This window comes from Penicillium concentricum, assembly GCF_028827145.1.
Source record: "Penicillium concentricum strain IBT 3081 chromosome Unknown utg000004l_segment0_segment0, whole genome shotgun sequence".
NCBI classification, from domain to species: Eukaryota; Fungi; Ascomycota; class Eurotiomycetes; order Eurotiales; family Aspergillaceae; genus Penicillium; species Penicillium concentricum.
This window is the reverse complement of record NW_026622757.1, coordinates 879254-902828: the sequence shown is the minus strand read 5'-3', so window position 1 is coordinate 902828 and position 23575 is coordinate 879254. Positions and strand designations below refer to the sequence as shown.

General features: G+C 47.9%; 10 protein-coding genes across 10 annotated transcripts; 5 read left to right on the top strand and 5 right to left on the bottom strand.

The window, feature by feature from the left end:
• Positions 1-1007: 1007 nt before the first annotated feature.
• N7517_009279 (uncharacterized protein) lies at positions 1008-1876 on the top strand (the record flags this gene model as incomplete). The annotated part of the gene is made up of 2 exons (XM_056727002.1): positions 1008-1227; positions 1293-1876. The coding sequence occupies 2 exons, from the start codon at positions 1008-1010 to the stop codon at positions 1874-1876; spliced, it is 804 nt and encodes a 267-aa protein (XP_056575574.1).
• A 294-nt stretch (positions 1877-2170) lies between these two features.
• On the bottom strand, positions 2171-3106 carry N7517_009278 (hemolysin III family protein; the record flags this gene model as incomplete). The annotated part of the gene is made up of 1 exon (XM_056727001.1): positions 2171-3106. The coding sequence occupies one exon, from the start codon at positions 3104-3106 to the stop codon at positions 2171-2173; it is 936 nt and encodes a 311-aa protein (XP_056575573.1).
• A 793-nt stretch (positions 3107-3899) lies between these two features.
• N7517_009277 (uncharacterized protein) lies at positions 3900-5237 on the top strand (the record flags this gene model as incomplete). The annotated part of the gene is made up of 1 exon (XM_056727000.1): positions 3900-5237. One exon carries the CDS (start codon positions 3900-3902, stop codon positions 5235-5237), a length of 1338 nt encoding a protein of 445 aa, XP_056575572.1.
• A 370-nt stretch (positions 5238-5607) lies between these two features.
• Positions 5608-6270, bottom strand: N7517_009276 (glutathione S-transferase family protein; the record flags this gene model as incomplete). Its single annotated transcript, XM_056726999.1, has 1 exon — positions 5608-6270. The coding sequence occupies one exon, from the start codon at positions 6268-6270 to the stop codon at positions 5608-5610; it is 663 nt and encodes a 220-aa protein (XP_056575571.1).
• Positions 6271-8773: 2503 nt separating this feature from the next.
• On the top strand, positions 8774-9001 carry N7517_009275 (uncharacterized protein; the record flags this gene model as incomplete). Its single annotated transcript, XM_056726998.1, has 1 exon — positions 8774-9001. The coding sequence occupies one exon, from the start codon at positions 8774-8776 to the stop codon at positions 8999-9001; it is 228 nt and encodes a 75-aa protein (XP_056575570.1).
• Positions 9002-9565: 564 nt separating this feature from the next.
• On the bottom strand, positions 9566-12831 carry N7517_009274 (putative sister chromatid cohesion factor (Chl12); the record flags this gene model as incomplete). Its single annotated transcript, XM_056726997.1, has 2 exons — positions 9566-9980; positions 10037-12831. 2 exons carry the CDS (start codon positions 12829-12831, stop codon positions 9566-9568), a joined length of 3210 nt encoding a protein of 1069 aa, XP_056575569.1.
• A 411-nt stretch (positions 12832-13242) lies between these two features.
• On the bottom strand, positions 13243-14425 carry N7517_009273 (electron transfer flavoprotein subunit alpha/FixB family protein; the record flags this gene model as incomplete). The annotated part of the gene is made up of 3 exons (XM_056726996.1): positions 13243-13820; positions 13880-14048; positions 14120-14425. 3 exons carry the CDS (start codon positions 14423-14425, stop codon positions 13243-13245), a joined length of 1053 nt encoding a protein of 350 aa, XP_056575568.1.
• A 368-nt stretch (positions 14426-14793) lies between these two features.
• On the bottom strand, positions 14794-16045 carry N7517_009272 (uncharacterized protein; the record flags this gene model as incomplete). Its single annotated transcript, XM_056726995.1, has 2 exons — positions 14794-15915; positions 15974-16045. 2 exons carry the CDS (start codon positions 16043-16045, stop codon positions 14794-14796), a joined length of 1194 nt encoding a protein of 397 aa, XP_056575567.1.
• Positions 16046-18900: 2855 nt separating this feature from the next.
• Positions 18901-19435, top strand: N7517_009271 (uncharacterized protein; the record flags this gene model as incomplete). The annotated part of the gene is made up of 2 exons (XM_056726994.1): positions 18901-18915; positions 18944-19435. The coding sequence occupies 2 exons, from the start codon at positions 18901-18903 to the stop codon at positions 19433-19435; spliced, it is 507 nt and encodes a 168-aa protein (XP_056575566.1).
• Positions 19436-19464: 29 nt separating this feature from the next.
• On the top strand, positions 19465-20833 carry sun1 (SUN family protein UTH1; the record flags this gene model as incomplete). The annotated part of the gene is made up of 4 exons (XM_056726993.1): positions 19465-19821; positions 19857-20135; positions 20180-20728; positions 20789-20833. 4 exons carry the CDS (start codon positions 19465-19467, stop codon positions 20831-20833), a joined length of 1230 nt encoding a protein of 409 aa, XP_056575565.1.
• Positions 20834-23575: the final 2742 nt, after the last annotated feature.

Sequence of the window (23575 nt, the reverse complement as noted above, 5' to 3'; positions counted from 1 at the left end):
AAAAATTCGCGATGGTTAGTGCGTGGGAGTCGCGTCTTCCGCACTTTGCCTTGCTTATAGAAGTCGTATGTCAGGTTGTCTAACCTGTATTTTGCCGACATTGTCAAGAGGGCGTAGGTTACGCCGCCATCATTCAGTCGACACTTCGTTGTTTGCGACAATGATTCTGTTGTAAGGTTGTAGATGTTCTTGACGTCGGAATGTCTCGCAGTCCGCTGGCTTTCCCGCAAGATACTGAACGGGGATTTGAATGTTTACCGTCGAAGATCGCGTTGGTTCCGTTACCGTCTTTAGATTGCCAGAGTTCTGGCTTAGCACGGCTATTCTCTTATTCGTACGCGGGGTATGTCGCACCTTTCCCTTGAAGATCCTTTTGCTCGATCAAATTTGCGACATATTTCTGCTTGAATCAAGTCAAAAATCGAAAGCACGTTGCAAATTTCCCTGTGTTACTGAAACCGTAACCTCTAGAGTGACAGTGGGCGGGCATTGGCGCATGTCAAGTTGGTGGGATTGAGGGTTCCATCTATCGGCTCTTTTCTGCTTCGCTATGATTCCTTGTTGGGATGGGATTGGCTGGTGTTGTGTAGGTATAAAGGCGAGAAGTGTGTGCGAACCAAAGGAGTGGTTGTGAGAGGCAACGAGTTGTCAGGGAAGAAGTTTGTTCGAGCGTGAGCGGCTCTTAAATTGGTGAATAAGTGGAAGCTCGGTGAGGTTAGTTTGGAGTGTCGGGGATCTGACGTGTCGATCCTATATATGGAAGCCTCCCGATGGAGGTAGATCAGGAAATTTCTGTGATATGCAGATGCAAAGACTAATCCTTTAGGGTTCAGATGATTTGGATCAAGTTGAAAAGTTGAAATCGAGAATCCGTGTCAATGGACTTGCTTCTTCAGTTTTAGCGCTGACATTTTCGGCCCCCTCAACGTGATCATGCGAGGCTGAAAGGCTGTGGCGGTGCTCGTATTAACAAAATCCCCGCGATTGACCTGAACTTCAACTCCAAAATGTCCGGGCTCGAAATTGTCGCGCTTATCCCAGCCATCGTCTCAGCATTCGGGACGATCTCAGTAGAATACAGAGCATGGCGAAAGCAACGCGAAGACCGCCGCAACAAGGATAAGAACCTTGCTTTGCAAAAACGTCTAGCGGGCAACGGGGAGACAGTTCAGAATGAATACGATGAGGATCTTCGACTCCTTGGTCCAGCCTTTCAACGGGGTGATAGTAAGGTTTTCTCTTTGTCTATTTTACTTTTCAGAAAGGCTTCCTCTATACTAAAAATCATCTAGGCATTGGACGAGAGTCCTTAATGCATCACCTTATTATACTCCAGTCGAGTGTCATCTCGCTCCTCCGCGATCGGCAGAACGACATATCTTACATGAGCCATCCAAACCATGATTCTATCAATAAGACCACGAAATCCGCCCGGGATGGAATCGTTAGCTCTCTGTCAGATCAATATCAACGTCTCGCACAAGCACGACCAATCGCACGACTGCCAAGCCCAGCCTCGGTCTCAAATTGCTTCAACACCCCCACCCGCACCACGGCTAACACCAACTTCTACCGCTACAGGTGTGATGAGTGTGGGTGGGGTGAAACATACAGTAAGAGCTCGGTGAGAGTCGTAACGAAGGATGGTCAGCTCCTTGATCCACTGGTGGCCATTGCTCTCTTCCATCATCGAGAACCACTCAAGGCCGAGAAGAACGTGTTCCGATGTTATCTTTGCGAGGAGACTATCTCCCTGCCAACGGGGCTGAAGGGGTTTTGGTCGGTGACTCTAGAGTCAGGGAGTGAGAGGTACGTTTTGTTGGAGGAGCTACAGAAGCATGTACGGAGGAATCATTATTTCGAGGAGTTTTCGTAGCTTTCATCATGTTAGGGCCATTCCAGATTCCTTGATTTCTACCTAGGTATCCTGTGAAACTTGATGCAACAGATTGAGAAATATTTTCACGCATGAGTGGAACTCCGGCAAGAAAATTGGTGAAACCAAACCCTAACTTACTACGACACGTATAAAATTTACTATACATATATATCATGTCACCGAAATAGTGCTGTTGCGTAGCAGTGCGCACTCAAGAGGCAGCTGGACGGCCTTTGGTCAATTGCTTCAAGTGCCTTGAAGTAGCCTAATAAGACTGCACTGCGAGGTAAATCAACAAATTTTGTGCATCCGACGGTAGTCATATGCAGCCACCAAAGCGACAACATGAAAAGCACCGCCAAGCACAGCAAATGTATGCCAGAGCTGATGTGAATGACCCCAAATATCAAACGTCCCGGGGCTCAGTCTCTCTGGGAATCGACAGACGAAAACGCTCACTCCGATCAAGAGAGAGATTGCTTCTGCAAGATACCACCCAGCCCCAATCTCATTACTCGCACGAGTCCAGCCTAACTCGATCACACTTTGAAGAATAGGCAGCATGGCAGAGATAGCGAGCAAGGAGAAGACACCTCCTCGCAGAGTTCTCATTTTGTTGCCTCCACCCCCGGTGTCAAACAAAGTGACAGCAGCGCCAATCGCGGAGAAGATATTGAGTCCCCAATACACCCGCTGGACGAAGGGTCTGCAATAAAATGCGTAATATGTCATAGAAGTACCAGCTCCGAGAGCGAGGAAACAAATGCCGAGAATATCCATTTTACCCCAGAGATGGTGGATATTGTATGAGTGGCTTCTTAGGGTATGGAATCCAGCGCTGAGGGCAAAACAGATGGTTGCCGAGGTCAAGAAGGATCCGAACGCAAATACATCGCCGTGGGTGAAATTGAGGTCTTTTGAGAGCGAGACAGAATAATACAGGGTGAAACCAACAGCGACGAAGGCCATTGAGCCCAGAAGATGAGTCCATATGTTCATTGTTTCCATGTGTAAACAACGCCACAGACGCAAGGATCGTTTGTAAGAATATGTCGGCATCGGATGGCCTTCCAAAATATAGTCATTATCACGTAGCCATCCTGGAATCAAATTTTTGCTTCCAATAGTTGGCCAGTATGACTGGTCATCCGGCTTAGACGTGGTTGTCGAGCTCTCAGTCAACAATTGGGAGTCTTCGCGCGGGGACGGTGTCGCGCGTCGGGTCATCCTTCCAATCTTCTAGGAGTATCCGAATGTGTCAAGCACGACAGAAAGAATGAATTGGAGAAACCGTAGGAATAACCTAAGATATTTTGAGCGACGAAACGATCTTGGCGAATATTTTTCTCTCAAATTTCCAAGCCACTTCTTTTCGCGCGCGACACGCGAGCGTGAAATCTATCACACCAAACACGTGTCACAATTGGCGGATCTAAAATTAGTTCCCGCGAGAGGCTACTAGTAGCTCTCCAATAACGTACCTTACTAGCAATTCTTCTTTTCATCGCTGCGTTTACTGGTTTGTTGGTGTTGTATATCTCAAAAGGGGCCCCGCGTGCTGAACCAAGTCGCACATTGGCCTAAGATGCATGGCACATATCTAAGACTCGAATGAGTTTCGCTTGTTTTAACTTGAGTCTTTATCCTTTGTACGAAATTCACAAACATGCAGATCTCAGGTCGGCGCGCCCTTTGGGAAGGGCCATGCATGCCCCTCGTTTGAGGGACAATCTAGAAATCCACCCGGCGGCTACACGACAATCGTTGGCCAGGATTTCTCCAGATTACAGCAGCGCTGAAAACATGCAGATATATTTTTATCCATGTCCATGACATGGAAATCACAAATTAGGGGCAGAACGAAGAGGCTTGGACCTATGCGCCCATTCCTTTTCAATGACCCCCCATTAGAGGATAGATATGAGTGTTGGCGACTATATATTATGGTAATATTATTTCAGTTGCCCGCAGTACTCACCCCTGCACTTGGTAGACCATTTATTGCGCTTCTCGTTGCGCCATGGATACTGTCTCAAACAATGGCACTGCCGGCTGGGTATCCGGGCCCAACACACGGGGAACGATGGACATTATTTGGTCTTCTCTCTTGACAATCTTTATCTGTACTTGGACGGCAGTGTGTCTGAATCTCCCTAACCCCAAAGACACTCAGTCTCAAATCTTTTATCGCCGGGCGAGGTGGATGTTTTGGGCGATTGTCTCCCCAGAGTTGGTACTTTCTGTTGCCATCGGCCAATATGCCTCAGCGCGGCGATCTGTGAAGCGGTTCCGCAAGCTGGGAATGAAGGAAGACAGATGGACTCTACGACACGGTTTCTATGCCGACATGGGCGGGATGCTCCTTCAGCCTAGAAACAGCACGCCCTTTCTAGTCAACAGCCGTCAGCTGGCGTATCTGGTCGAGAAGCAGTACTTGGAATGCCCACAAATTACACAGAGCGAGATATGGGACAAGTCAAAAACGGATACGCTCGCCAGATTTCTCAGCTTGGGGCAGGCTACTTGGCTGATGATCCAACTCTTTGGTCGTTTTATTCTTAAGCTTCCAACCACTACGCTCGAGCTATCCGCGGGTGCTATTGTGATTTGTACCTTCGGAACCTTTATTTGTTGGATGCACAAACCAAGTGATGTGCACACCGGCATTGTTCTTAGCATGAAAGCTAGCACAGCCGAAATTCTCCTTGAGGCTGGTGATGTCGCCGCTACACCTTACCACCACACACCTCTCGATTTCGTCGCCAAGCAGTCATTCACTTGTGGTTACGACGTCATGCGATTCTTCGGTTTACGTTTTGATGACTGCGAAAGGCCATTGCGACGCTTTCCAAATGACCGTTTCCCTGATATCGGGACGTTTGAAAAATTCTCCCTGTTTTGTTTAACCTCGGCATTTGCTTCCTTTCACCTTATAGGGTGGTATTTTGTCTTTCCCTCTCGGGTTGAGCAAATTCTTTGGCGGATATCAAGCTCTATTGTAACGGTTGCAACCGTGCTATACTGGATTTTCGAAACGATTGCTGCTCGTCAGCGCTATGGTAGGTGGGACAAATACTTGGTCTGGCTGCGGATGAAAAAGCCACCATCGCAGCGACAAATCGATGCAGAGGCCACTCTGGCGCGTCAGGATACTGTCAGTCGCTTGGACGCTTTTGAAAAAGAGCAAAGGGAGGCAAAACCTATCTTACGTTGGGAAATTAGTATCATTCTTCCAATAATCTTTCTGTATGTTAGTGCCCGGGGATATATGATTGTCGAGGTGTTTGTCAGTTTGCGGCGGCTACCAATTGGCGCCTTTACAACTTTTGAAGTTGCAGACATTTTACCTCATTGGTGAATAGATACAGTTCATTTTTCCTTAGTGCTCGGGGTTGAGTCCTTAACGACTAGCCCGAAAGAGAGTTCCCTATAAGGATAATTAAAAACTTTATTTACGAAGAGAAATCATCAGAGGCTGAAGAGATTAGCGAGAAAGGTGAGCACAAAGTACTACGTAGACACCCGCCTTCAGCCTCGGTCGTTCGAGTTTCATGATCTCCTATGAACTTCTGGGGCTATAAACTTTCCAAGGCCTACCAGCACGTTATCAATGACTTGGCTGCTAAGCCTGAGGCCATACCAGTCCGATAGACAAATCTTAGTAAAGACGTAATAATTTTCAATTCATTTTTTCTATCCACTCGCAAATATCCCCATATGAAATGCATCTAGTGGTTCGCCGAAGCCTCAGCCCGATCCTGGACCGACTTAGCAATAGAGGGACGTTCCTGCACCCGCTTCAACCAAGCAACAACATTGGGGAAAGCCTTCGCCATATCCTTCTCCACGTCAAGCTCAAACTGGATAGTAACCAGATACCAAGGAAGGAAAGCAACATCGGCATATGAGAACTTATCACCGACGAGATACTGCTTCCCCTGGAGAGCGCGATCAAGCACGCCAGATACACGACGGATTTCGTTGAGGTAGCGGTCGATTGCGCTCTGCAGTTTCTCTGAGTGATACCGGGTGAACCAAACAGCCTGGCCGAAGTATGGGCCTTGACCGGACATCTGGAAATGGAGCCATTGCTTGGCGAGGTAGTAATCCTTGGAGCCGGTGTCAAAGCTGATGGTGTTTTTCTTGTCGTATGTGTCAATCAGGTATTCGATGATGGCGCCGGATTCCCAGAGCGTGGTATCGGTGTTTGGGTCTTCGATTGCGGGGACACGGCCGTTAGGGTTGATGGACTCGTATGCTTCCTTCTTCATGTCTGGGAAAGTGATGATCTTGTGTGTGTAGGGAATGTTCAGCTCTTCCAGGATCATGATCACCTTCCAGGGATTGGGACCTGGGCCATGGCCCCAGACGGTGATAGGCTTGAGAGACATTGTTTGTTGGGGGTAGTTATTTGGATTGGAGGGAAATAGAAAAGGGAGAGGAATCAATATAGCAGATCAGGAACTGGAACTCTCTTAAACTGATCTTCCCCCTCACCCCACAATTCCAACTCGATTATTCATCTTCTTCATTGGAAGGTTGCAAGGAGGTTGCCCGATGCTCAAATGCACAGGTGGAACTTGATGACAAATGGTCCAATGGGAATGTCACAGAGCCTTGGAAACTTCCAGAGTGCGGAATTTGATTCCTCCATATCGTTACTAGGCAGTTGAAATGCATCGCGTTTACCGACAAGGACCGGTGTTGCCGCCAACCTGAACTGCCGGGCGTCTGCCATGACCCCACGAGTGGGGCCCCGGGGGCCTCATGAATTCTTTGTAATCAGTATTGATCTTCCAATAGACCTCAGAAACGATCATCTCAAAGCTCATAGGAAAAAGAGAGTGACTCTAAAATAATTCGATGTCCAATTGCAAAAGTCAGTAGTGTTGGTATGAAAAAGACATAGTCGATACTTTGACTGTTCATGACTCAGAACATTCGAGCATTCCAAGATGGATTCTTTCATCACAACCGTCTGAGACCAGATGTTGGATTACAGGGAGAAATCATAGTGACTCTTTCTGGCATTTGGAAGAAAGTCTGACGCATCAATGACTCTGCACCCTTATCGGAAAAGCTTTAAACACGAGCCGACTGCACGTAATAGTGGGAACCCTGTGGATATATACTGCTTCCAAGACCGCAGGGCGTATTAGTTGGAATATCATAAGAGATAATGAGGATTACAGAGATAATCAATGATTCCTCTCGAGTAGAAAAGGGAAGATAACGGAGTAAAAACAAGGTTGACGAGCCTCCCCGATCGGACTTGGACATCGGACTAACATCCTCTCCAAATGCACTCTAGCGTTTACACGCTTACACAGCTTTGCAAAATTGTGGAGGTATTTTGAATCTAAAATAGTATCTCATTCGTGATTGAAAATCAATCAGTATGAGGGGATCTGAAAATTTAGTATCGGAATAAAAATCTACATATTCGGACTAACATCGGACTACCCACCAACATGTGAATCCATGTTCTATACCGTACTAGTAAATTCTAGACTCAAATACCCAAAACTATTAGCCTCATGTTGTATTTGATTTCAAATTTTCGATTCTTTTAAGCTTTGTCGTAGAGATGCAAGCCCCGCTTGGGTCATCCCAAGCCACTTCGTAAATCGCAACTCAGCTTCCATCGAGCATTCGTATGCTTGGAAATCAAGCGTATCAGTTGATCTCGGAATATAGGCGACCGTGCGATTTGTACAATATAGAAAGAGCTTCATCATTTTCAGTAGTGGCTAAAGCAGGCCGTTCTTAGCCAACACGGAAGGCAATCCTTGCACATTCCGGAACACGCTATGTGTACGGAGTAGTATAGTTGAAATAATATGTGTCTAGATCACCTGGATCGCCATCTTTAATTCATTAAAGCTCTTTCGGACAAGATCTAGATTTCAACTCCGAAACTCGAAAACCTCTTACTCTCAGGCTCTCAGCGCCCGGTCTAACACGTGGATAATAAAAAGCAAAGCTACACGAGAACTAAAAATTAACTGCGCCCTTTCGCAAGATCTTTCTCAACGTGGAAGTCTTTACGAGTTGCATATCAAAGGGCGTGTGGATGATACACCGCATTGGGAACCCGCACTGTTCGGAGTCATCGTTTAGGTCTAGAGGATGAATACTCATAGTCCTAGAGAATACGCGACTTGATTTCTCAGATATTCTTGACTTTCCACATTCGCAAATTTCATTGGATAATTCTAGTTAACTCAGATATTCTTGGTTTTCCACTCCAGCCTCTAACCTCGTGTAGTCCCCTGCCCGTAAAACTTCAACTCCGACCCTTACTCCGATTCTTAGTGGCTCCACACGTAGGGTGTGACTGACGTGTTTGGGCTATGCCGTGTGGATTTTACAGTGCAAACATCCTAGACTTGATGTATAGTGAGAGTATAAACGTTCTCAAATCGATATATACGATGAGCGCAAACAATTCTATGTGTATAAACATTGTAAACTCGATGTACAGTATTAGTGCAAACATTATAAATTCGATATATACTATGAGTGCAAACATTTACGAGTGCAAACACTAAACTTGCATAGTATGGCTGACGTAGTGGGGCTCTAGCGTATTGAGATTTTTTTTTTCTTTCGGAGTGACAACCTATAGTACGGAGTAAATGATATGGCACATCTGACCCAGCATCTCTATATAAAGACCAATGGATATCCCGTAGAAATAAACATTCCATTCCAATTCATTCCAAAGCATCAGATCCCAAAGACCAAAGTCTCATCCTTCTCGCATCTTACTCCGAACTATAAACACCAAACCAACTCATACTTCGTTATACATTCATCGTCAACGAGCCCTCCAAATCCTCAAGCAATCTCTCAAAATATCCCACACATACAAAGCATCAAACAACATCCAAGATGTTCTCCAACTCCTCCAACTCGTCTTCAAAGACCACATCGAGCGCTGCCTCAACACACTCCACCGTCTCCACTGCCACAACTCTCAATACACGAGACGCATCAACCAAGAATCACAAGTGGTACTCGCTAGGCTCGAAGTCTTCTGATTACAAGAATAATGCTGCAAGCATTGAGAAGAAGCGATTGCACAATGAGGCTCTTGCCAACTACCTCAGCATGCGCTAAATGGTTCGAAACAATCGATGCGTCTACTTAGGTGTCGATTACTATTACGCCCGATTGATCTACTCGTGATACATGGATTAGATGCTTCAGGGCTCTTTTTTCTTGTCTTTTGTCTGCTTTTTTGCTTGAGTTGTTGGATTTGCTTAGATGATATGCGCTGCGTCGATTTCTGGGTGCATGCTTTCGCCCCTTTCGCTTCAACGATGGAATGATTTGGATACCACATACTGTGTTTAATAATTTGTGATTTACGTTTATGTCTGTGTTTTGTCTTGGCGACTTTCAGCAGTCGTTGTCTGGGCTATTTGGCTGGTTACTTGTTGTTTAATATGCCTACAAATAGAGGAATATGTCTTGTGTTTAATTCGTTCTCAAAAATTGTTCTCATTCAACTCAAGTTCTCCATTTCAATTATTGATAGTGATGTAGTATGTAGTATTTGGTATTCAGTAGCTCGTATGAAACAGTAATCATTATGGAATGTACGCAACAAATGCATGAAAAAAAACGCCAGTACACCATGACAAACGCTCACAGGAGACAACTTGGAACTCTATGCATATATTACAACCCAGCCATCAACTCTCCCATAGATATCGGTTTCCGGACCGCATTCGAAAAGCCTTCGTGGAAAGTAACCCAGACTTTCCGTCCAGCCTTGGACGACTCATCAGCCCAGACATCTGGATTGTTTGGATCATGGGGCTGTGGCGCAGGCTGCTCAATCGCCCGACCAAAGAAGTCACGTTTGACAGCCGCGTCCCTTAATATCTTGGCTGCGGCCGCATCTTCGGAGTTCCTAGGACCCTTGGCGCCGAGTCTAGATGCGCTCATGACATCAGACTGCTTGCGCGTTGTCGCCTTGCGATACTCTTGGTCTAGCACTTGGCGGATGGCGTACCGCACCGGCGCTGTACCACCCGAAGTCTCGATGGTGCTGCCTTTGATCTTGGAGAAGACCACAAGTGAGTCGATCGGTCTGTTTGATGATATATTAGCTTTGTATGTCTCAGGGAACATTTGGAATACACTAACGGTTCCATTCTGTACGCCCATCCACCATGGTTTCCTTCATGTTCCACTCGAACTCTTTCAAATATTACGCCCATCCCGGTCATAACACGCACGGTAGACTGGACAAGGGCACGTTCGGACTCTTTTCGGACGGTGGCGGTGCTTCTCTGTTCTCCGTTTCCGCGGATGATGACCGGCTTGACGTCCGGTGATAGCATGCGGATCAAGTAAGGGACTAGATCTGTGATTATACTTTCGTTCGACCGGAAAAGGCGAGCCATAGGTGCCGAGAAGGATGCGTGGAATGCAGTCATGGCGGCACGGTTCTGTTTTTGTGCTTCGAAGGCAGCAAAGTCGGCCTTGGGTCCTGAGAAAGGATGGGGCTCTTCGGCTTCCTCGTCATCTTCATTCTTGTCGTCATCGGTGGTTCTACCAGTAGCCGTAGCAAATAGATGATGGAATGCAACAACCGACTGGCTGAGGTATGGAATCAGTTCCCATTCTTGAGATGAATGGACTTTCGAACTGATTGAGTCATGGAAATGAAGCCATTCGTGGGCGGCGTTGGGTTTGGAGAAATAATTATCATCCTGGTATTGCTGGATGGGATATGAAGCGAAGCAGTCCGATACACAGCGGTCATGATCACCGCTGGAATCGACCATTTCCCGCAATCGGTTGATTGCGTGTCGCTTGCGCAGATCCGCCACGCCAACTGGAACACGGCTGTTGTTGGTATCAAAGCGATCTTGGAAACTCATGCCAACAGGAGCATCTGAGAAGCCGGCTCCCTCTGTGAACACACGGTTCACAATCTCACGAACGCCTCCACGACTTAACTCTTTGAAGAACGCGCTACCCTCAGCTGATGCATTGAGGACTCGGTTCTCCAGCCAGTTCCTCGTCAGTCTGAGCGAGGATGGCGACGATTCGTTTCGAAGTTTGTGCGCCACAAATTCTGCGGCAACAAGCACGCTACGAATATCGCCCTCGGCAGACCCTTGGGTTTTGGCATTGCGGTTTCTTTTGCTCGCCATACCCCAGGCTGCCTCACAGAGTCTTCGAGCTCCATCACTGTCACAGGGGATGCCTTCGCGGCCGAATATAACCTTGACTCGTTGAACAACATTCTCCAATGGTGCTTGGCGGACATTGATCATCTCTGCAATGGACGATGCCCTGAGAGGCCGGAGACTGCTGTGATAGAGGTCATTGCAAACCAAAATCAACGGCCGCATGAATCGGAAGTTGTCACCCTTGCGCTTCTTGCCATTATTACCCTCCGAAGACCACTTCGCGTTCCGTTGATCAAGCAAAACAAGATCAATGAGGGCTTTCATGAAACCGCCCTCACCGCCACTCCCAGAACCACCGGTGACACCGTCGACTTCGTCCACCACGACACATACGGGTTTACCGGCACGGCGGACTTTTTTCTCGCCAACCTCCACGTTCATACCTTTGACGTTCTCGGTTCCCAGTGCATCACGAATGCGGCCTTTGACCACATCCCTGCTGCGGTCATCACTTGCATTGATTTCAAGCACCTCGAATCCAGCCTGTCTGGCACATACATGCGCTAATGTCGTCTTTCCAAGTCCGGGAGGGCCACTCAATAACAGAACCTTTCGATGGATGTATTCTTCTTCATCATCCTGGACAGGCTTCTTCGCTCGAGACTTGGCCAAACCAGGGAACACAATTGACTCCCATCCCTTGAGCCAGCGTAGGACTGATCGATGGGTGCGTTCATCTCCAATGAGATCGGTGAATTTGCGAGCACGGTATTTCTCTGTCCACATTGCAGAGTCTATCTTCTTCTGCTTTGAGCTCACATTGGTCACTTCGATGGTTTGCTGGACTGGAGGTTGAGGGATTGTGGTCGTGGGCTTTTCGTCGTTGGCGGCCTCATCCAACAATTTGTGGATGTCGATACCGTAATAGCTCTTCTTCGCCTTTCCAGGTTCTGTCTCAGATCGACTGGCGATCATTTGTTTATAAGAAACGGGCGCCTGGGTCTTCTTTTGCGGGATATTATGGGTCTTGCCAGCACAAGTCTTGATCTGGAACCGTTTGGGGGCCGTTGGAGCTGGGCGAGGTGTCAATTGTAATGGTGCTTGGGAAGAGCTAGGTGTAGCATTGATCGTCCCGTTCAAATTCGTAGATGCCGGCAGCCGTGCCTGTATACTAGGGAGTTCCGCCGGAGGCTCTTGAAAGAAGTGCTCGGGCAGGTCATATTGATTGTTCATTTGCTCGTCCCGGAAAGCAGCAAGATCGTCTTCGTCACCGTCATCGTCATCAACGAAGCCTCCAACCATGCGCTGGCGCTTCGGCTCCGTCGGCTGCACGCCTGCCTCCGCATTTGTGACTTTTCTCTTCTGTGAATCATTTATCGCATTTCCAGATGTGGGTGCAAGCGCGCCTGGGGACGCTATGAATGGCATTCTCGAAACGGGCGGCGAAGATGGCATGAAAAAGAGATTTTGAGTAGGAGTGCGAGAAAGTGGTCTCGGGGTCGTAACGTTCTTCGTTGGCGTATCTACTGTGTGGTTGTCAGTGCCACTATGCCAGGCAATGCGGGATTGGGATCGCAAACCAGGTCGTATGTCGTCTTCGCTGCGAAACACATCAGATAGGTCCCACGCTCGATGTTGAATCACGACTCGATTGCGGGTTTGTTCGCGGCGGTGCAGGTGGATTGCCTCGAGATCGTCGGAGAATGATTCGGATGGCGGGTTTTGGTTGCCAGGACCTTCAGAGTGGAGATGAAGGGCAGGATCAAACGAGGATAGGAATGATGGTGAGGAGGGAAGCATTCAAGCGTTCGGATATCTCATGTCATTGAATGGTCTCCGATGTAATTCCCCTCTGATAGACGCGCGACGCGTGCAGAACACGCTAGTCCCGTTTTGGCCGCATAGTCCTTTTAAGTCCTTTTACGGGTTCTTCTTCAAGGCCGTGGCTGCAAATGTATTCAAGTTGTGTTTAATTTGTAGGCTAGATTCTTTTGAAATTAAAGTGTGAAGTTTAAAGCAGTCGATTATTTCCACGGAAATTGAAATCAGATCAAAAATGAAGGAAATTTGGTATTGTAGACCAAACCAATATTGGTTTTAGTCCTCTAGTCAATGGTATACTGTAAGGTTCATTTAACAAACAAAAAGGGTACATGCATCAACCTGCTCGATAGGTCATGATACAAAAGAGAGAGTATTCGTGCGACCAAATTAGGCATTTTTGACCTTCTCGGTAAGTTCGGGCACCTTGTCAAACAAGTCACCGACGAGGCCAACATCAGCAATCTGGAAGATGGGAGCCTCGGGGTCCTTGTTGATGGCAGCAATGACCTTGCTGTCCTTCATACCAGCCAAGTGCTGGATAGCACCGGAGATACCGGCACAGAGGTAAAGCTGAGGAGCAACGTTCTTACCAGTCTGACCAACCTGCAGACTGTTATCGGCGAAGCCACTGTCAACAGCAGCACGCGAAGCACCAATAGCAGCGCCGAGGGCATCCGCCAGCGGAAGCATGACGCGGTCAAACTCCTCCTTGGACTTCAAGCCGCGGCCGCCAGACACGACACGGGTGGCTGTGGCGAGCTCGGGGCGCTCTGACTTGGTCAGTTCCTCGGACACCCACTCGGTCATCGCGGGGACGTTGGGGTCCGATCCGTCGACGATCTCGGCGGAGCCGCCCTCGATCTCGACACCCTGGAAGGCTGTGCCTCGCACTGTGATGACCTTGACGTTGTCGGTCGACTGGACGGTCAGAATGGCGTTGCCGGCATAGATGGGGCGGACGAAAGCTGAATTATGGTCAGTGGCCGGATCACATGTCAAACTACTTTCTCGGCTTTTCACATACTGTCCTCGCTCTCGATGCCGGTGATGTCTGAAATTTGCTGGACATCCAAAAGAGCAGCCACGCGGGGCAGCAGACTCTTTCCGAAGGCAGTGTGGCCTGCAACGACGTGGGTGAATTCGCCCTTCTTAATGTTCTCGACGAGAAGAGGGGCATAGTTTTCGGAAAGGCCCTGTTGTACAAGAAATCCAATTGTTAGCTCCTTCTGTAGAAATTGATTTCGGAAGATTCTTGGGTGTATACCTTTTCGTATGCGTCATTATCCACGGCCAGCACCTTCTCAACGCCCTTAATCTTAGCAGCCTCGGCAGCCGAGGTACCCTTGACACCGGAGCCAGCAATGAAGCCCGTTACTGAGCCACCGAGCTTCTGTGCAGCCGCAATTGCGGACAAAGACGAAGATTCCAGCTTGCCATTGCGCTGCTCGAGAACGGCGAGGGTCGAGAGGAGGCGGGCGAGCGCCGAAGAAGCGGGCTGGCTCAGCTTCCAGGTGGGTTGGAGCTGAGAGCGGGCAGCCCGCAGGACAGAGTGCCTAGCGATCGGAATCATAATGACAACTTGGTGGAATGAGTTGGCGATGTTCTTCCAGGCGTGGGGAGAAGAGCAAGATTGACGCTCGGCGATTCACGGTGATGTGACTTTGGGTGGCTATCGTCGGGATGCCAAGACTGGCTCCCCGAGGTCGGACTCGGTTAATGCGGTGATCATACAGCCTGTTGATTCCTCGAAATGACGCATGCGCCGGCGATGGAAAGGACTTGATATATTACTCTATTATGTTGTATCTCACTTTAGTTGGTCTACTGTTAGATTGATTTCAATTACTGGCACAATATAAATTGTCGGAACAATAGACACGTGATATTTTGTACGCCAGAAATACCTTTACATGCAGAAAACATTAAGAGCTATAACAATCATGAAGTGGACTTTCTCTTCTTCTTGCCACCAGTCTTCGTTGCGACCGGCTTGCTTGTGTCACCATCCTCGAGAGCCTGAGCCTTGAGCTGCTGGAGCTTCTCTTTCCGCGCAGCCTGAGCTGCAGCCTCCTCCTCATCTTCTGCGGACTTGGTCTTCTTGGTCTTGTTCTCTTCAAGCAGCTTGCTGTCTCCAGCGGACTTGCGCTTCTTGGAATCCTTGATAGCTTCGGTCTCGGGGGCGGCTTCCAGGACGTTGGCATCCTCCACCCACAACTCATCAGCGAGCCAAATGGGCAGGGCCATGGTGTTAGCACCCTTGATGTGAAGAGCCTTGATGTTTCTCCAGCCCTTTGCGACGAACTTCTCGGTCAGACCGTTGACAACAGCGGCAATATTCTCAGACAGCTGCTCGGGTGTGAACTTGGACGAACCGACCCGGACGGCAGCGGTGGTGGAGGGTGCGAGCTGCACGGAGGCGCAGTTCAGGGTACGCTCGATCTCCTTGGCGACAATAAGAGGAGAGGCGAAAGAGGCGTGCTTCTCTTCCTTGGCGGTAGAGTTGGGCACCTTGGGATCCTTCTTGACCCGCTTGCCGTCGACCTTCTCAATCTCGGCGATACGGATGGGAATCGGGCGCTTGCTAGACTTGTAGAAGATCTTTCCGAGACTCTGCACCAGGCGCATGGCGATACGGTCATCAGCCAGGAAGACATCGTGCTCGGCGAACAATTGGCGACGGCTCTCGAAGCTCTGGTAGCGGGCCTTAAGTTTAGAGAAACCGATGACCTTCTCGATACGGGATGAAAGGCCCTGGGGGAAGGATGGGTCGGCAATGATATCTTTAACGCCACGCTGGGGATCGGCAGTAATCAGACAGATGCTGAGGGAGGGGGATGTGTTGAGAGAGTGAGGGATGCTGATTTTGCCGGGCTTCAGGCGGTTCTTGTCGACCACATGCTGCTTGGTGGTCAGAACGAGCCAGATGGCTTCGTTCTTGGTCGCGCTAGTCTCGTCATCGGAGTCATCGTCGCCAATCAGAGTCTTCTTGGTGTTGGTCTTCTCCTGTTCCTGCTGGGTAGACTTGATGTGCTTCAGCAGCGCAGTGGAAGCTTTGAGGGCCTGATTGAGAAAGATAAGTACTTTGCGAAATTGATTCTTGGGAGTCATCGATACTAACCTGGGGCTTATCAAGCTGGTAAGGGGAGCCCGAGGTCACCTTGGAGGTGAGTTGAGTAGTAGAGGAGCCCATTTTAGTAAGTTGTACACTCGATGAACATCTCCAATTTTTTTGCAATCATATCGGGACTCAAAAAAATTCGGAAGGCGGTGGCAGTTCATCCGTGCTTGGCAGTTCCAGACCCCAGTTGGTGCCTGAGGCCTCTATCTGTTATCAAGGGCTATTTGTATGGGATTTTGAGGAACTGAAAAATCAAGTCTCGCAAAAACATCTCAAAATATGTTTTATCACTACATTGGACGAAGTGAGGCTATATAAACGGCTTTGTGTCTATCTTGTACCTTTCAAGTGCAAATCTTGATCGGCATATAATCGAGAACAGGTTGACCTCGTTGGCTTGTTCGGATTTTCATATCGAAATCGGAAATAGGATATCCCAGAGGCTCACAGGACTCGAAAAAAATTCATGTCCAAAAACAAACAAAAAAGGCGCCATCGCGGTGGAACGATACCGTGACCAGCGGCAGTCAACTTTTCGTCAAAGCAAAAATGAACAGGAAATATATATTCCACGCTGATGTGGATTATAAAGACATGCCAATTTGCAGCATCTACCACACCTACCTAAGTACTCTGAGAATTCGAGATTTTCCAATCCGACCTTACTGTCATGAAACCTGTACTCTGCGTGGAGAGCGGATTGAGCCATATATGGGACTAACGGTGAGGGAGTGGTAGCGACATGTGAAATCAGATAGCGGGCCTTATACGTCCATGGATCATATGGGTACCCCTGGACGGCTAAAGATCTAGAGCGATAAGGAGGCTCTCCAGCTGTTGCTCATATTTTACAGACCTCATGGGACCCCAGAGTGTCTTAATCTGAATCATTAGGTTTGTTCCCTTTTGGTAGCTTTGATTGTATCTCAGGGTAACTCCGAACCAGCTAATGAACGTGTTCGGATGCGTTACGGGATAGTATGCGGCTAGAATAAGCTCGAATGTCACCGCAATTTAAGGCCGTTTCATATTGTCTAAAAATATGCACCATGGAATACTCCCTCGCTTCTCCGGAAAATGGAATCTCTCAAAAATTGATCGCCACCTTATAGAGTGCCAAGTCCAGCACGGCTTGGGTGACTATTTATAGACAGCTAGGTTGGATCTCCGTGTAGATCAGACCGTTGTAATATATGTTGATAAGGAACTTGAACTATTTCTATATGTTGTAGGAAATGGTCCATTCAAAGTAGCCAAAGTAGCCATCAATTTTGCGATTTATATTGGTATGTTGAGGTGACCGAGCATGAGAAATTGCGGATATGGCACACCCCGAGACACAGAAGCCGTGATAAAATCGGAAAATGAAACCCTATGCGAGATTTTAAATTAACTCACATGATACGAACGGTGGTCCCCGAGAAGCCGAACTGTGGACAGTCTCCGGTTTTAATATATGAGAGAAATGCTTGAATGTTAGCCGAACGGAGCATGATATATATCGAGATACTAGTTACATATAATATTCTCCGTACGAAATATATATCTCCTAGGGAGCCGCGCAAGCCTCTTCTCTTGATATACAACGTAAGTATCCTTAGTCGACCCCTGAATCTGATTTAAAACACCAAGTAGAGAAAAGGAGTTGGGGTCGGCAGATGTTACAATCGTTGCAGTAGGCACCAGCTTAAACAAAGTTGAAAGAATCGGAATGATCGGAGGAGTGTGGAGCTGAATATTCGCGCCCGTGAGGGTAGCTTTCATGTCTTGTTGGTTTTGATTGTTTAGTTGAATATAAATGTAGCGACTGTGGGTTGAGTAGCATTCTACGTTAAGCCAAAAGCATATATTGATCAAATGGCCGCCTCGGCCGTTGTATCTTGTATGGAGAACGAGGAGAACGTGGGCGACTCTGTCGGATGATTCATTTTCCCGCGTTATTGATACTTGGGATACATAATACATTTGGTTGATTTAGTGTGATTCTAGAGGTAAGAGGGTGGGTGCTATGACGCGGACAAGGCCGTGCCGTCCAGGTAGGATTAAGATTGCTGTGGATCGACGAGTCCGTCGGCCTCTAGCTCGCCTATCATTATTCCACTGAGCCGATTATCAAAAGAAAGTGGATGGGCGGAGCAATTTTCGGCTACTAGAGAGTATGGAGATTATGGAGAAGTGCGTGAATTTAGAATTTTAAAGCGCGGAGTCGTCATCACTACAGGCTATGATTATAGCCTAGGGAGTACAACGTACCTATGTACTTCGTACCTCCTGACAAATTAGGGAATTCGTACCATAGTTAAAGAATGCGTTGTGGGCTGATATCTCATCTCATTTACGCCGAGGTTCGATTTGTTATATTATCGAATTTGGCATTGGATAGGCTGGAATTTGAGTCCAGTTGGTGTGATATAAACCGGTCTAGGAACCGAGCAGGGGAAATCCCCTTGCTGGGCTACACCGCATAAGTCTTGGAAAGGCTGGGCGGGGACAGAGTAGATCGGTCATGTTGTCAGGGGGTGAAAGCCTTATTACCCCTGGGATATATACAACATTAGTTAAGAGGCTTACAAAAGAATTATAGGGGGAAAGGTAACTTCAATAGCGTGTTTTAATATATTGCAAAAAAAAAAACAATGCCCGTGGACAGTACTCCGTACTCCGTATTTCCTTTGGAGAATATCCATCAAATTCTCCCGGGTACCCATGGATACGCAAGGAATTTCGGCAGACCATGTGAATATCTGATTGGTGTACCTGAATTCTGGGGCCCAAAGGGTTGATGTCGCTGATTGGCTCCCCCTGGCAGTTTTTAATCTCGTTTTAACGCCAAGGCACTCAAAAAGGTAAACAAAAGAAAAGAAAACCTGCCTCGCCCATGGATTTCAGTCATAGAACTTCTTAGGCTGGGAGAAAGTAATGTAAACATGACTTGTTATGGAGTAAAAATATGGTATTGAATATGCCAAGCAAACGAGTAGCATCCAGACTCCAAGGGCTCTAGGGGTCCACTACCAAGAAGTAGGCAGTGTGAGACAAGTATCTCAAAGCCGTACCTGCCCCTTTTCCCGTGACTATCACGCTAACGATATCGGGAAATGGGATGAATCGCCCCCCTCCTTTTTGTCTCTCCTTGACTTCTTCTTCCCCAGTCTTCGCAGTCCTTTCTTGAAGTTTTCCCACACCAGAGGGATTCGTTCTCTCCACATTCTTTTGAAAACAGCTGTCTTTTACTCGACTCTCTACGACACACGCGAATACCCCCTGATGTATGTGCCATTTCCCGTTTTATCTCTATATAATGCAGTCGCGATAGGCTGTGGTCTGGATTGTTGTGCATCGAGGAAATGTACAGACGATTGTGCACAACAGACGCGATATATGGCACTCGACCGCGTCCAAGCTGCCGTATATGATGCAAAACCATTCGACGAAAGGAACCATGGATTTGAACACAGCTAATACATCATCAGCAGATTCCCACCGCTACAATGAAGTTCCAAAACACCGTTGCCGCATTGGCGACGGCTGGCCTCGCCACCGCTCACGGCCACGGCCACGCTCACGCCCACAAGCGCGCTACTGAGACCGAGATTGTTTCGGTCCCCGGCCCTGTTGTGTATGACTTTGTTGTCCTGGATCCCGCCAAAGCCAACGGCCCTCAGTCCATCACCATCGAGGAGGCCTGCGCGGGTCTCGCGAACCATGAGCTTGAGTGGCTCGACTCTGCCGTTGCTGCTGCTTGCCCAAGTAGCAGCACAACCACCGCCAAGCCCACCTCGACTACCACGTCCGCCCCAACAACAACCGCTACCGTTGCCCCTGCCATCCTCCAAGAGACCTCGGCTGTTATCAACCCCCCAGCTCAACCAGCACAGCCCAGCCCACCAGCAGCACCACCACCACCACTAAAGCGGCTGCTCCTACTAAGAGCTCTTCGTCCAGCTCGAGCTCCGGTGCGAAGGGCCTGACCGCCAACTTCCCCGACGGAGAGATCGACTGTGGTGACTTCCCTTCGGATTACGGTGCTATCGCCCTTGACTATCTTGGTCTTGGTGGTTACTCCGGTATCCAGTACGTCACTATCTTCGATGACCTGGTCAGCGATATTGTGACTGCCGTTACTGGTGATGAGTGCCACCACGGTGCCATGTGCTCCTACGCTTGCCCCCTGGATACCAAAAGTCCCAGTGGCCTACCATCCAGGGTGCTACCGGCCAGTCCGTTGGTGGTCTCGAGTGCAAGCTCGATAACAAGCTCTACCTCACCAACACGAAGCACAAGCAGCTTTGCATTCCTGGTGTCGGCGGTGTTCACGTTAAGAACAAGATGTCCCACGACGTTGCCGTTTGCCGTACTGATTACCCCGGTACCGAGTCTGAGACTGTTCCTCTCTCCGCCTCCCCTGGCACCGTTCACGACCTGACTTGCCCCAACGGTGACGACTATTTCTTCTGGGAGGGCAAGGTCACCTCCGCCCAGTACTACGTCAACCCCAAGGGTGTGTCTACTGAGAAGGCTTGCCAGTGGGGTGATGGCACCGAGCCCATCGGTAACTGGGCTCCCATCAACCTTGGTGTCGGTTACACCAAGAATGGAAAGTTCCTGTCCATCTTCCCCAACACCCCGACCACCACCGAGACCCTTGACTTCAACGTTAAGCTTGAGGGTGACAACCTCAGCGATGAGTGCCGTTACGAGGATGGCAAGTTCTACGACTCCAAGGGTCCCATCAGCGGCAACAGCGGCTGCACAGTAAGTTTTTTGTCCCAATCCTCTCAGTTTGCAAATTTCCATACTAACATATCTCCCCAGGTCGGTGTCACCTCCGGCAAGGCCTACTACGTCTTCTACGACTAAACGTCGCAACTGCTTTTTGGTCGGCGGTCCTCACACTGCCAGCGAAACTCGATGAGCTTCCTATGCTCGAATTACACTAGGGCGAGCAGAGCTCCCGCTTTCATCCCACTTCCCTGTGTGCATCTGTCTATATTCACGGCTTCTTATTCGAAGGATCATTATTCTTTTCTGTGTATCTTAAGTTCTATTTTGTTTCATGTGTGACTGGGCCCGAAATCCAATCCTCGTTGCATCCTTTTTTGTTTTATTTCTTATGACCATATTTTACCCCCTGGTCAGACACATTGATGGGAGCGATATCTTTTTTTATTTGACGGCTAGATTTACCTTCTTTATCTTCAAGTACCAATCCGTTCTTGATTTCAAATCTATCCCTCGTTCCCTTCCCTTTCATCTTTGTCCTGGTGACTGGATCTTCCTACCCCATGTTTTTTCTTTGGACTCTTGGTTACTTGCTTCCTCCTATGCTTCGCTGGAAGTGAAATGGTTCGAGTATATCGATTAATTCAACAGGAGAAATCATGGCACACAGCTGGTTCTGTAACAGTCGGTCATCGGCTGGCCGCTCTTGACTTGGCCTGGCATCCAACCAGGAGTGATCTAGTCCACCAGATATGCACTGTCTGTCTTGATACAGCTATCTTCTTCATCCTTCGAATGCTATTCTGCAGTTTCCTTTCATATTCTCTCTCCCATTATAAAGTAGATGCCAGAGTTACCTACCTAATCCAATGGCAGTCAATGCAGGGGTCCTCTAACAAAACACATGTCGCATGCGAGTCAGCAACGTGTGACATATACCAACCTACTATTTGAGCTACCTACAGTTCCCCACAATGTGAGGGACCAGCTAATTATTAGTGTGGCGGCAAGCGCTTGTATGTGACACATCGCGTACATGATGAAACGCCAGATGCACAACCCCACCCGGTAGCTATAGCATGCATGGTTGCGTCATTGTTTATGCCTCTATTAGCAACAGAAATAAATCCATTCAATGATGTATGTCGCGGCTTCCTTGGAAGGAATTTGTCTATACAAACTTCGGGATTCCCGATAATCACGTGCTGATATATATAGGAGCCAAGCCCTAATAGATCGTGACATTTCAGCATGAAGGTGTTTTTGAACGCCAAGAGCACCACATAACTGCTAAGGAAGAAGTTCGGGCTTGATGTTACACGAGAGCATTGATATAGTTACAGTTTTAGATTTAAAGGTGTACTTATCTAATGACATGCGTGAAATCGTTGTCCTTCATGCAAGCCTTGCCACACAGACAGCAACGTAACTATAACATGCGCCCGACCGCTGTAACCTCATCCTCCTGGTTTGCGACCGAGATATATTAGGTGTTAAGACCTCGTCTTTCCCCACACGCGTCTTTCCTTCGAGTTTCCGACAAACCTCAAAACCTTACTCATCTACACCCACTTGGTCGGGCTAGACGGCTGGGTGGAGTTACTTGGTCGTTCTGTCGACCACCAATTTCATATGAACTATACTGCAGAAGAGGTCTCATCTAAGCAGTCCAACATCTAGGCTTTAGTTCTAATTGATATCGGTGGGGATACTTTTGAAGAAGAGGTTTGCTGGTGGTGTGCCATTTCTGACGATGGCTGGCACTGGAATCCAAAGAAACAGCATCTCAAAAGCTGTATTGAGGTTATTGAGTTGCGGGTTTGCGATTATTTGCAAGGCAAAACGGAGTGAGTTGAAATAAATGGCCGACAAGGCCTAAGAAAGGAATACATAAGCAACCATTGACTATTCCTGCAGCTCGGGGAGGGAAGGGGGCTAACAGTTCAATCCAATGAGAAAAATACATTATAGAACTAGAGCAGGAAATGGTCATTGCTTCATTACGTTGGTTTTTTGTATTACATCTCGTCATGGTTTAATATAATTTTCACATTGTACCGTTTTATATAACCGTTAACCACATGTGTTAGACCTATATATTAGGCAAGGGGATTTTGCGAGAGGCATAACTCCACAACTAATATGAAATCAGGTAGGAAGTACTCCGTAAATTACCCAAGAAGCTTCTTTGGATTTTCCCAGCCTTGATGAAGACCGGTGAGGTTAACTATGCCAGAAAACATAGTAAAAAACCTAACTACCCGAGGCCCCACCAGTTGTCAACAAAAGAAGACCCATGCAAAAACTAGGGTGTTTTGTCATTTTCATTTTTTCGGATGTAATTGGTCAGGAATTTAGCACAAATGCCCTTGGAGGGAAAGCTTTCTAATTTGACCAAGGAGCCAAAATGAAGGTATCAAGGTGGTCGGGCAAATGGCTGGGAGACGCGACGAGGTGACCGGTGATCAAATTGACAGTAAGTGGGGGGTTAGGGGGGTTAGGGGTTTGCATTTTCTGCTGGGAATTTATTGTATACCCTAGTACTACATATAGTACTTCGTACTAGAGTAGAGTACTAGCTAGGTATCAGTTCGGAGAAACCTGCTTAAATTTCACCATTGACTTCTGAGACTTGAATAAGCTGACAATTTAAGATAGAAAATATGTTGCACTCATTTTTTCGAAATCATTCAAGGGGCTACCGGCTAAATAAGAACAATTTTGAGGTCAATACCATTCCTGACACATCCTCAAACCCGATTTACTGTCTCGCGTGGGGTCACGTGTTTTGAGACGCGGACGCGCCGCAGTGTATAGACCTTGACAGCACGGATTAAGAGGAAACAAACCTCCAATTCGCGCCTTTTCACGTTTTTGTCT